General features: G+C 35.5%; 1 protein-coding gene across 4 annotated transcripts in view; it reads right to left on the bottom strand.

Moving 5' to 3' along the window:
• The window catches only part of LOC117325328 (transient receptor potential cation channel subfamily A member 1-like), a 49,848-nt gene that overhangs the window by 10,698 nt on the left and 26,178 nt on the right, over nucleotides 1–12,972 (bottom strand). For 2 of the 4 annotated variants that reach the window (XM_033881465.1, XM_033881466.1), the window contains exons 2-12: nucleotides 5,864–6,020; nucleotides 5,453–5,628; nucleotides 5,086–5,193; nucleotides 4,587–4,695; nucleotides 4,169–4,266; nucleotides 3,405–3,452; nucleotides 3,069–3,257; nucleotides 2,631–2,831; nucleotides 2,274–2,437; nucleotides 691–855; nucleotides 204–318 (exon numbers count right to left, since the gene is read on the bottom strand). In XM_033881465.1, the coding sequence (XP_033737356.1) occupies nucleotides 204–318; nucleotides 691–855; nucleotides 2,274–2,437; nucleotides 2,631–2,831; nucleotides 3,069–3,257; nucleotides 3,405–3,452; nucleotides 4,169–4,266; nucleotides 4,587–4,695; nucleotides 5,086–5,193; nucleotides 5,453–5,628; nucleotides 5,864–6,020 (1,530 nt within the window). Of the gene's footprint in view, nucleotides 1–203; nucleotides 319–690; nucleotides 856–2,273; nucleotides 2,438–2,630; nucleotides 2,832–3,068; nucleotides 3,258–3,404; nucleotides 3,453–4,168; nucleotides 4,267–4,586; nucleotides 4,696–5,085; nucleotides 5,194–5,452; nucleotides 5,629–5,863; nucleotides 6,021–9,493; nucleotides 9,783–12,972 lie in introns of those variants that run through there. The other 2 variants (XM_033881467.1, XM_033881464.1) reach the window with 2 other exon arrangements.

The raw sequence follows: 12,972 nt of genomic DNA, 5'->3' as shown, positions 1-12,972 counted from the left end.
TTCGTGTTAGTCGCCTCTCGCGATATAGTAGCATGGGTTGTATAAGTGCTATTCGTGTTCGTTGCCTCAAACGATAGTCGCATGATTGTATACGTGGTCTTTGTGTCTGTCCCCTTTCGCGACATAGCCGTGTGATAAAACGATTGTGTGACCGCGCGGTATCCTCTTGTCATACTTATATTGAAAACAATTACATAACTTACCCCATGGTTGTTAGTTAAGTCAAGAAGATTCGAATGCACACCCAGAAGTATCTTGATTGTCTTCGTATATCCATTGGCCGCTGCCATGTGAAGAGGGGAATTTCCTTCATGGTCTCTAAGTAATATAAAAAAAATATCTTTCAATCTTGAGTACAATGAGCATGATATGCTTAATGCAACTCTCAAGACAATTCCGGAATTTGTCAGGATTTTTTTTTCAATGTTTTAAAAGTTTTAAATGTAATCAATGTTAGGGAAAACATTAAAATTTCAGTTCACAACTGAACTGCAACAGATTTATACAATGATGAATTGGCCAACTACAATACTTGTCTTAGAAACACTATGCACAGAAACTACATAAAGCGCAATCATATCGTGGAATGTTGTCAACGCAGAAGTCGCTTAAATGCGATTACAATTAAAATATAGGTTTCTGTTACAAGTAACAGAATTATTCGGGCAATACAATTTGCAGATGTCCGACCTTGTGACGTAAGCTCCTTTCTCCATTAACAGGTGGATTATCTTTGTGTGGCCGTTCAGTGACGCTAAGTTAAGGGCAGATAGCCCATCACCATCTGTCTCGTTAATTATGTTGGCTCCTTGAGGACTGTCCAGTAGCCGTCTACAAGTGTTATATCGACCGTACCTATAGAGACATAAAGGGAAGAAATCAGATAAATCATAAATGATGTTTAATATCAATAAGTGAAGTGGCTAGCTTTGATAAGTACATGTATTACTATACAACAGTGAATGTTGGGTAGGAAATACTCAGGTACAGCAATAATTCAGGGGAGTCATAAATTATTCTTTTACGATTTCTCGTATCAATAATTAGGTCACCTGGGACAATACCTTACATCGTCGACGATTGCGCCATGAATTACTATATGACACTCTAATCGATGAAATAAAATACAATTTAGGTTTTATATAGCTTTATATTTATCGAATGTCATTTCCACACACTACCCTATGAATTAGACAATTCAAGGAGGCGAGATATGTTATTATGATATCAATATATGCAATCATTAATCATTTGTTGATGCTTAAACCGTACACAACATTCAGGTGTGATGCCGCCTATTGATGTTTATACCGTGAACACCACTCTGTTAAAGGCATGAAGTCGTTTATTGTGTTTCTGGGATTATATCTTCCTATGCGCTGATTGTTTCATCCATAAGTCCGTGCCGTTCCATGAATTAAACATGACAAACATGTTACTGCAGGACATTTAATTACATGTATTATCATGGTAGAATGATAATTTGAATAAAAAATGAACTAAAATAATAGCTTTTATATATTAAAATACTTCAATCGATGACTGTCATCGGCATCATAGTAATGTTTATTATGAAGCAACGTGCTTTAATAATAAACACTATGGGTGTAATTCTACGTGAAGCAGTAACAGCCGAATGAATACATTTATTTTCTCTTGTCTATTTTTTTTCCTTTTTCGGGAAGGGGTGGGGGGGGGGGGGGGGTCTCATTTAAGAATTTTACTGAAATAACATTATTTGTATCCAGCACGATAAAATAAAGTCACGCTTTGCACACTTTAAACGCCCAATATCAGTTTGTTTATGGACGATATGCTGTTTCTAGTGACATTTTGCAACATGGATTTGATTACTATTATTTTATAGCATTTGAAGTGTAAATTTCAGTGTGTATATTTTCCCGCTATTGGCTGTAAGCAATAACAACATGACAATAGCGATTGATACACGACCCTACAATGCTACTTTACCTCTAAATTAAAAAAAAGATATGAACAGACGATCAAATTGTTGAAAACGCGTAGAGAGACTAAAACCATGCGTTCCGTAGACGGCCTCCCCTTCCTCTACAACCGCCGCCGTGGTATATTCAGGTTTTACACTCTTGTCAAAGTGACGACCAGGAATAACAACTATTATCAAACGTTGAAATGTTCTGATAGCGTGTATATGTGAGTGAATTTATGTGAATGATATGCTTGTGATGTTTATTATTAATATGAACACTTAGATGCGTAATTTGAATGAAGGCCAAACGATGCGTTTTTCTAACCTTGCAGCAAAATGTAATGGTGATTGTTTGTTGTTATTCTTTGGGTTGATGTGGGCGCCAAGGCTAATGAGGTCATCAATGGCCACTAGGTGACCTTCTCTAGAAGCGTAATGGAGAGGGGTACAGCCATAGTCGTCCTTCTCGTTCAACAGATTTTTCACATCCTAAAATATAGAAAGGTTTAAAACAAATTTTAACATCCACATCTCGATTTAAAATCTCAATAATATTTACCACCCTACGCTTTAGAAACAAAACATCTATACCTCAAAGTACTCACACTGATCGATCAGGCCTACAACAATACAAAGAATGCAACAACAGATGCATTGTCTTCCGATAGTAATGCCATCTCACCTTAAGTAATTCAGCCCCGAACTCATTCAGACGTCCACCAAATTTGATAGCCAGGTGTAGGAAGTTTCTGTTTTTGCGATCAGTTTTTGCGACGCTGACATTGTTTACCATCAGACACTGTACCGTCCTCCAGCAACCCTTGGACGCCGCGATCAGCAATGGTGTCCTATCTTGTGAATCCTGTGCGTCTATATCGGCTCCCTTACAATACAAATAACGTCAAAGGATGGAACAAAAGACACACAAGATAGATTAGCTTTTCAATTAAGATTTAGCTACAGCAGAGCCTAAATGAATTAAACTTCCGCATCTACGTCCTCTCACTTAAAGTCTTGTTATGTATCTGCCTTTCACAAATTGTGATTATGTATTAGTTCTTATGATTTTATAATCATTTTCCCTTAGTTCGCCCTCTACCTCGATTGAATCCCGACTCACCTGTTTTAGAAGGTATTCCACAACGTTGACGTGGTTGAAAAGAGTCGCTCTGTGAAGGGGAGTCATCTTTAATACATCACACGTTCGGAGGGCCGTAGAAAACCGATCTGGTTGTAGTTCCTGCATTATTTTTATCAACTCTACGCTTCCCTGAGCACAGGCAAAATGTAGAGGTGTCGATTTATCCTCCTTTAAGTAAATAAATACATATTCATAAAGTTTATCTAGTTTTGATAGAAAATTGATATCTGTATAATAAACAAGAGCAAAATATAAAGTAGTATAAACGTCATAAACAAATTATTAATTGTTGAAGTTGGTAAATTGCATATGTACCTGTTGTGCATCGACGGCGGCTCCTGCGGCTATGCATACCCTTACTGCCTGCAATCAGATTGGGGATAAAATAAAACAAACTAATAAGGATGATCGTGCAATAACAGAGAATCTCATATGAGTGGCTGTGCAATATGAAGTTTATTTAACAGGTTCATCAAGTTATATCACGTGAGTCTTAATGCGAGTGGCATATCACATATTATCTAATGAATCTTTGTTACATAGACACAAGTATAATATTCTCTTTATCACATTACTCGTTTTATGTGAATATAAATATTGGGGGTGGTGGGCATGTAGTACATTTATGTATTATGACGTCACGACATTATTATTACACACGTGTGTTACAACCTGTATGACATTAAATGGCAGAACAGGTCAGTTATGTGATAAGCTATTTAAAACGTGCAAAGTATAAACAACAAAATTATGTTTTTACTTAGCTTTTCAATTAATAATATGCATTTATTTTTTTACAGAATTAAAAATGTTTGTAGATAAGCTAAAATATGTTTAATCAAGCATAGGAGGAATCAAAGGACATGTTGATGTTAAAGGGATGTACACCATACTGAATTTTTGATAGCTTGTGATGGATAAATTACAGGCCGAACATGATTTTCAAACTATTGTCTATATTCGTGATAAACCCAACATGTACCGAACTGAAGTTGGGGTGCCATTACTGTATGTAATTAATACACAATATGATATTAAAATCAAATACAATATCGATGTAAATCGTCTACCGTAAATACCTCTATATGGCCCCCATTGACAGCGGCGTGGAGGGGCATGTTATTGGCCTTGTCGGTGAACGATAACACTTGTTCTCTTGTGTATCCCAAGTTCTCCACTGAAATTGTTTGTATAGCAGATGTCAAATACTAAGTAAATCATTCAATTGTGTATCAAGAATAATGACAGTAAGTAAATACCTCTCGGAGATATAAGACGTGGTAATATATTATAAAGATTAGTCAAAGGACGAACTCCAAACAATGGTGTCGCATACTCGTCCATACATATGTACATATTCATTGTTCTACGACAATAGGACCTTCTCCTAGATCTCAATTGCTATAGAAATCTTTTAACAAAGTATGATTCTTAATTATACAATATATTAAACTTAAGTGATCTACACACGTGTTTCATTTGAAAGTGCCAACAAACCATGTTTAATTAAGACCTCCAGAGTCTTGGCTGCAGCAGATTTAGCAGCAACGTGGATGGGATAAAATCCGTGCGAGCACGTGACGCACGGCCTGGCGCCATACTGCAACTGTCAGCAAAGAAATGGTTAAAGCATATAGCAAGCCACATTTAGTACGAAAATATACTGCTCAGTTATCAACGATACTGCTCTATACAAAACATCGAATTCAAAATCGCAGCCAACATCATATAAATCCGGACGTCGGACATAATAACGCAGTAGAATAAATGGCTAGATTGCATAATTGCCAACACACGGTCAATATAACGAGGGAGAAGTATATCTGGAATAATCATTTCCTATTATTCAGTTATTATTGTTAAACCCGTTCAGAATTTTCGTTCTTATTAACAAGGTACCCAAAATCTAATTAGTAATATAATTGACAAATTGTAGTCTGCTGTAATGTAACTGTTTAATGTGATTAACAAACGTTCATCATACATATATACTTACCAACAACTTAGCACACTCATCGCTGTCCCTTAAGGCAGAGTAATGGAGAGGGGTAAAGCCCCCTTCTCCCGGCAGAATTACATCGACCGCGGAAAATTTTAGCAGGGTCTGAATAAACAAGACGATCATTTACTTATAAGATATATTTAAAAGGGCATTGTAACTTGATATTGCTATACAAAAAAACCACACTAATCATTATTATATTATTTCAGACAGACTATTTGGGAAATGTGAGATATTATTTAAATGAGCAACTTTATAACCATTTCAAATGAATCTCTGTGAATCGTTTTGTTGCTATATTTTGGGCATTATATCGATAAGAGAGCTATCCACCCTTTAATGAATTACCACTACTGCATACCTCTAATGCCTTTGTTTTACCCCCGTCCACTGCCAGATGTATGGGAGCCATGAACACCTCGTTGAGAATTGTGGTACTGGCCGATTGTTTGAGAAGATAGCCAATGACATCCGTATGGTCACCCCCCACTGCCACATGGAGAGCAGTGTCGCCATTTTTGTTTTGTAAATTAATATCTGAAAAGTGGAGTCAACAATCTAAAAATAAGAAACATGGAAGATGCTTATGGCTCATTAAGACAAAAGCGAGGATCAATCACACATTGGAACTTCAATGTTATATCAGAGGCACCATTCAGGATATTACATTGATTCCTGAATTATTGTCTACCGAATCAACAATGATATTCATCACCATTTGAAAAAAAGCAAACACGATGAAATCTATCGTACGAGCTACATGACGACATACCAGCCCCTGACGTCACAATGAATTCTACAACATCAAGGTGTCCGTTAGTAGCAGCATGGTGGAGAGCTGAGAACCCACGACAGTCCTGTATGAAGATCCGACTTCTGTCTACCTTATATAGCCTCTGGACTTCTGCTAGGTTCCCCTTGGCAGCAAACTGTAACATAGCGATATTTGTTACATTTAGTATTATACAAATCAGTCCACAAGCGTCAATGTTTATGAAAGAACTGACCAGGTGGTTTTGTATTCAGGCCCATCATCCTTTCTGCCCCTCGTAAAATAATTGTTTCTACTTAAGCATGGCTACTACTTGTAAAAGTGCAATGACATATTTAGGACGCTGATATTCTTTAAAAACGTCGAGGCGATTTATTTTCAACAGAAAGATGACTGGGGAAAACGCGGCTGCGTATATTTAAGAATTTACACATGAATTATAACATATTCTGACACTGTTGGAAAGTACGTAATGAAACGCTCAGAAAGCCACAAGAGTTAAGCGACATCTTATTTATGATTATTTTCCCAGTTTCAGGATACTCTTACTCAAAATCAACTGGACACGGGAATTGAAGCATCGGACTAATGAAAAAAGCGGGGAATTGAAGCACCAGATTAATAAAAAAAATACCAGGGGAACTGAAACATCGGATTAATTTATTTTTTTTAAAGGAGGGGGAGGGGGGGTAATTGAAGCATCGGATTAATAAAAAGGGGGAAATGAAGCATCATATTAATAACAAAAGGGAAATCAAAGCATCAGATTAGTAAAAATGGGAATGGTAGAATCAGATTAATAAATAGGAGGAATTGACGCATCGGATTATTAAAAGGGGATTTAAAACATCAGATCAATAAAACACAGTGTGGATTGAATCATCATTTTAACAAAAAGGGGATTCGAAGCATCAGTTTAAAAAAAGATGAGTACATTAATTTCCGTACAATGTTTCCACCGCAGACCTTTCTGTGTTGTGGTAGCTTAATAACATTTACAACGCGATTAAACTGTGGACGGTGAATGATACAGTAATTATTCAATAGAACCACACCAGAATAAAGCATTATTGCATTTGGTCATAAGGGAATACATTTCTAAAAGCATAAACGCCATTGTGGACTTTGTCATTAAAGGATACAAATGCCTCTTGGACAAATACCTGTGTTAAATGCCATTTTCTAAATAAGATATCTTATCTTGATTCTCCTCGCCGTGAAAACTCTAGGGAATAGGTACCCTTACTCTAACTTCTCTACAGAAACATCACGTTTTATTGACAATCCATCTTGTCAGTAATGCCTTTCCATTAACCCCTTACCAATGTCAGCTCAGAGTCACCATCCCAACAGCCACACAAACATTACGGTAATTGTCCATGTCCACTCAGATATAGAGCCGTGTTTTTTTAGATTTCTATCTAACGCTTTGTGAATACAAATAAATGGAACCGTACAAATAAATGGAACCGTACAAATAAATGGAACCGTACAAATAAATGAAGTTATAGCCAATCATTTAGAAATCATCAAACATGATGCGCTCTAGTCGTAATTATTACTAAAGTATGATTGCTTGATGGAAAGGCATTTACAACTTATATGTGGAATTCCGTAATTATAACGGTGGGTTAAAGCCGTTTTCAAGATATTTATCTATTATAACTAAACTCATATTTAAAGGTCGTTTCACCATTCTATATGACAATAAACTAAATCAAGTATATTATTACATTTCTGCCTGTGAAATATCGAAAAATATCCATTCTATGAAAGTGATATTTTTCACTACTAAAAATATCATTTTTCTGATACCGTATCTTTCACTAGTAAAAATATCGCTTTTTTCTTATTTGACCAATCAAAGCACTGTTTACAAACGACAATGGAAGAACTTTAAAGCCTTAAAAGTCTTAAATATATTGCTATCAAATGTAATAAACAGAATATACAACTGTGTTTTCAGTAATACCAGGTTTATTCCACTCGTGTGGCTAACATTTTGATAATACTGAAGAAGATATCCTCTATGTATATTTCGTGATTCCCGATGACACTAGCTTTCCCGAACATTTATTTACACAACGATCACAGACAACACCTTTGCGTTCCATTCGTCATTAATTTGAATTGCACACCTTCATATAACAACTTACGGTAGATTATTTATCTAAGATAACCTGCGGCTAAAGTCCGAGAACACTTTAACACCAACATAGATTCAGGCGATCAACTCTTCTTCAGATTATGTAGCAATGCTATAATCTGTGTCTGGAGAAAGGTACGGGTTTGTAAACAATCTATGTGCTTTGTTAGTTTTATATAGTTGTACAATGTGCAATACAAGTTCTACTACAAGTTTTCACGAGGTTAGATTTCTCAATAATTTACCCGATCAAACAGTCCACATCCTGATTAAAATGTGTATTTCTTAACACTCGCCCAAATGTTCCATTTAATAATATAGATCTAACTTGTTCGGCAAATAATGTATGTGATTTCAATGGGCCGTACCATGCATACTACATTTTATTGTACTATGCTAATCATTAATTAATACACATCAAAAACTTAATTGACAAACAAAATTGTACGTAATATTTGCATTGTATGTTGCAATGGATTCCTACAGACTCGTGCGCTTTAAGATACGCGTTGTATATCTACCTCAACAAAAAGTTATATGCATTAGGTGTAATGCCCTAGTGTTACTTAAAGGTGACATTTGACTACATCAGTTGGTTAAAGTATAGGATTATATTTTTTTACGGTAGAAATATGATTCCCCAGCAGATAATGTATAACTATATATAAATACACCTATAACTCCGTCATATTTATATATATAGGACTGGATACTTGTCTGATGATGCAGAGTTATAAATATACTTGAGTATCACTTGAATCTGTTCTTATCGACAAGGAGCTCCTTGCCATACGATAAGTCTTCAACTTAAACTCGAAATACACGTGCCACATACTACTAGTATTATTACTATTACTCTGTAGTTGAAAAGCACGTGTCATACCATTTATATTACTATTACTCTGTAGACTGGTTTTACATACATTTTGGTTTTACATTCGTACTGTTTCAATACCCTTTGCCGACTCTGATGCTGAGAGTTTTAATTAATTATATATGACAGTTAGACATAAAAGTATTTTTATCAATTAATGACCAAGCTAATTATCTCCCATCGAGTTACCTGAAGTCGTTTGTATCTTCTGGTCTCGCTTGAATAATCAGGGAAATTATCTACGGGATACATCTGATTGGATGAGTTTGCTCATGTACTCTCAGTAAATCGTGCTGATTGAAATTAAACAAGTCTATGTATACAATTACTTGAATGATATGATACAGTTGATATAATCAACATGTCTCCACACATGCACTGATAGTTGATTCACAGTACACTAAATAGACCATGACTTTAAATTACACACAGCATAACAAGATATCAGTGTTAAATATATGGAAGATATTCAAGTATTTTCTACAGATCGCCGAATTTCGACCCCAAGCCAGGACAGCGCAAACAATACCTAATGGATATGGTGTAAATTAACATGTGTAAAAAATTGTTCATACAAAACATTTACACCTGAGAAATACTGTATACTTACACATAGGAATTTAGTTACAGTAGTACATGTGTCACTGTCAAGAGACAAACATGATCCATTGAAACTGTCCCGGTCTACAAACCCGTGACTGTTAATATCCAACAACGACAGGTCCCCCCTGTTTGAATCTTCGTCCTCATAGTTCCTCTTCTTTTTCCTATTTTTAATCCTTATCCACTTAAGGAAGGGGGTTTGATCTCTTGCCATGTCCCTATAACCTATACACTTCCGCTGTGGGACGTTTGTATGTTGACGAATTTCTACCTGCTATGTATATATATACCAGGGCACGCGGAGCGAGTATCTTATAATAGCCTGAACTTTGACCTGCACAGGTAGCTTTCCTCCTTGAATAAAACGCAGTATATCTGCTATGCGTTTATTCAACAGAAGTAATTTTTTGACGAGTCAATAATGTATGTTTGAATGACGCTTGCAGAATTATTGAGAACATCACAGATATATCTCGAATGTTCCTTTACCCAGCACTGGTGTTGTTAATTGGTTAGCCGCTGGGATATACGTGTATCAGGTTAACACTGCTGTTTCATCCTAATTTTTGACCACATATTTAATCCCGTTAAAAGCTGCTTAAATTAGAGTTGCTGTTCTTTATGTAGTACATCACTCAAGGTTCGCGATAAATTTGATTTCCATCACATTTATGAATACATCGTTAACGGAAATAACATATTAAATGTAATTAAAAGTCAGAGCGCACCTGTGAGATTCCCATTACACCGGAGGACAAACAGAATCTGTAGCCTTCTCTAACGCGTTACACGGCGAGGTTATTAAATCATAGTGATTTCAGATTACATGCTGTGGTTGTGTTACAGCACTAAAGGAGCGATAGTGAACTGAACCAGCTATACATTATTTATCACGTTGATGAAGCCTTATACAAGATGTACTGTGGTTTCTACCGATATGTATATATCTAATGGTTGCAATGTTGCTTCCTATCAATAAAAATAATTTTTCCTTTATCATACAAATGCTTAAAATATGACCAAATTCAGCTAACATAACAATATCTAAGCCATGGCAATGCATGGCAGCAATAATAAAATTGTTTTCAATACTTTACCGACAAGTTTATAAATATTGTGATTAAATCGAGGAGACGACGCTCACCTAAATGTATTGTACCTTTCAATAAATTAAAAGCTAACTAAAAGAGTCAACAGCCAATTAACTGTGCCAATCAGCTCTGTTCTCCTAGCATTCGTCTGTGATACAAAAGGCCTAAAGTTTTAATATCTAATAGGCGAGTAAGGCAACTCGTGATAGTGGAAAAAATGTCAAAATCAGGATGGGGAGGTCCATAAGCCTTATAATTCAGCGGGGAGGTCCATTAGCCTTATAATTCAATGGGGAGGTCCATTAGCCTCATAATTCAATGGGGAGGTTCTATAATAAAGTAATGGTTTTTTTTTTTGTATTTTGCTGTACTTCATTAACGCATATGTATTATCGTCCAGGACAGTGTCCAGGTTGTTGACTGCCTTGGTCAACTGGTACTCTAGGTATAAGTTTAGGTTGTTAATACCTATGGATACAATAGTCCACGTGATATGGTAATCTTAAAATGACAATGGGAATAACAACATTCACGTTAGATAGACAGATAATACATGATAATGCAGGGTTAACTAAATCCTAAGTCAGCTTAACATAATCTGTAATGGTGTAATACATGAAGGTCTAACCCCATTGTACAGACATATGGCCAATATATATGTATTCGATAACCTTACTTCATGTATGGTAAATGTTTGATTGTCTGACTATCCATACACATGTCTAATATTATTTCATAAGTGGACCAATATATTTATCCTTTTTTTTTTTTTTTTTTTAATAAACTAAGTTTCGGTACAATCCATTATTCAATGTGGAGGTCTATTAGCCTCATAATTCAATGGGAAGGTCTATTCGCCTTATAACTCAATGGGGAGGTCCATTAGCCTCATTCAATGAGGGAGGGATAAGGGTGTCATTCGCCTCATAAATCAATGAGGAGGTCCATTCGCCTTATAACTCAAAAGGTAGGTTCGTTAGCCTCATTATTCAATGGGGAGGTCCATTAGCCTTATAATTCAGTGGGGTAGTCCTTAAGCTTTATAATTCAATTGGGAAGTCCTTAAGCTTGATAATTCAGTGGGGAGGTCCATTACTTTTATAATTGACTGGGGAGGTCCATTAGATTCATAATTCAATGGGGAGGTCCATTAGCCTCATAATTCAATGATGAGGTCCATTAGCCGTATAATTTAATGGATGTGTTCATTAGCCTGATTATTCAACAGATTCCATCATTTACAATATTAGGTTTAAAAAGAACGTTAAGTACATGTAAATATTATAAACCATGTCGCTATTTACTAAAGAATTAATACGTAACAGACATGTTATATAATACTAGATGAAGGATTATCTCTGGTCAAACTCTGTATCATATGTCCATTGATGCAGGCTGATAAACATCGTGGGGAATTTTCAATGAAAAATAATTTATCTTGTATTACTTTGTACTCTATGGTCGTGTTCAGTCTTCTTTGATTTGCCGGTAGTGTTGTATTCACTGTTCCGATTCCGTTGACAAGGACGGTCTCCGTTAAAACCTTCTTCGTTTTCCTCCTTTATCGAAGTTTGAGGATGGATATTTATTGATCGCGTTTTCCTGTTTTTTATGCTACAGTGCGACAATGACTTTGTTGTAAGATTCGTATCAGATATAACCATTGTATACGTCACGTTGAATAGGTAATTAAGAGACTTTTTAAAAAGATATGGTGTTTAACGAAATTGAGCTCTATATCAATTAATTGCCTAAAGTGATTTTCTGTCGACGTTCAACAACCCTTTGTCTATAAAAGAAAACTACTGATAAAGTTCGATATAACTAAGCATTGATGTCATTTTTTACTTTCATTGGGGTTTGCAAACAATTTTTTCATACCCCTATGAAACTAAAAAATAATTACTTATACGCTTATAATCAATTTTTGAAATTGATTTTCAAAATTAAAACATGTTTTATGTACAATTGAACTGATCTTAAAAGGGATTCTTTTTCACAAATCAATACGCAATGTCAATGGCCGTATGGTGACGTCACATATTTCGCGCCTTTTTCGGAATTTGCAAAAAAAAAACCAAAAAAACTCAACCAATCAGAAAGCTGAATTCTGCGTACAAACACTGGACAATTAATTATGATATACATATATCATTTTTCCAGTCTTGTACTGTATGAATAACACATTCGATTTCTGTGGATATGGATATCGAATTACACCATTTTAAAAAAAGTTTGAGATATATCTATAATAACCCCAAATAAGAAAGATGTCAACGTATGTACAGTGTATTTTAGGACCATAAAGTTTTCTGAAAAACAACATCAATTATTTCTCACGTATACAGTCCCTTATACAGACACAGAAAGTAACCAGATACAAAACCGAAGCTCA

The sequence above is a fragment of the Pecten maximus genome, chromosome 4 (genome assembly GCF_902652985.1).
Source record: "Pecten maximus chromosome 4, xPecMax1.1, whole genome shotgun sequence".
In the NCBI taxonomy this organism is placed as follows: Eukaryota; Metazoa; Mollusca; class Bivalvia; order Pectinida; family Pectinidae; genus Pecten; species Pecten maximus.
This window is presented reverse-complemented; position numbering and strand designations above follow the sequence as displayed.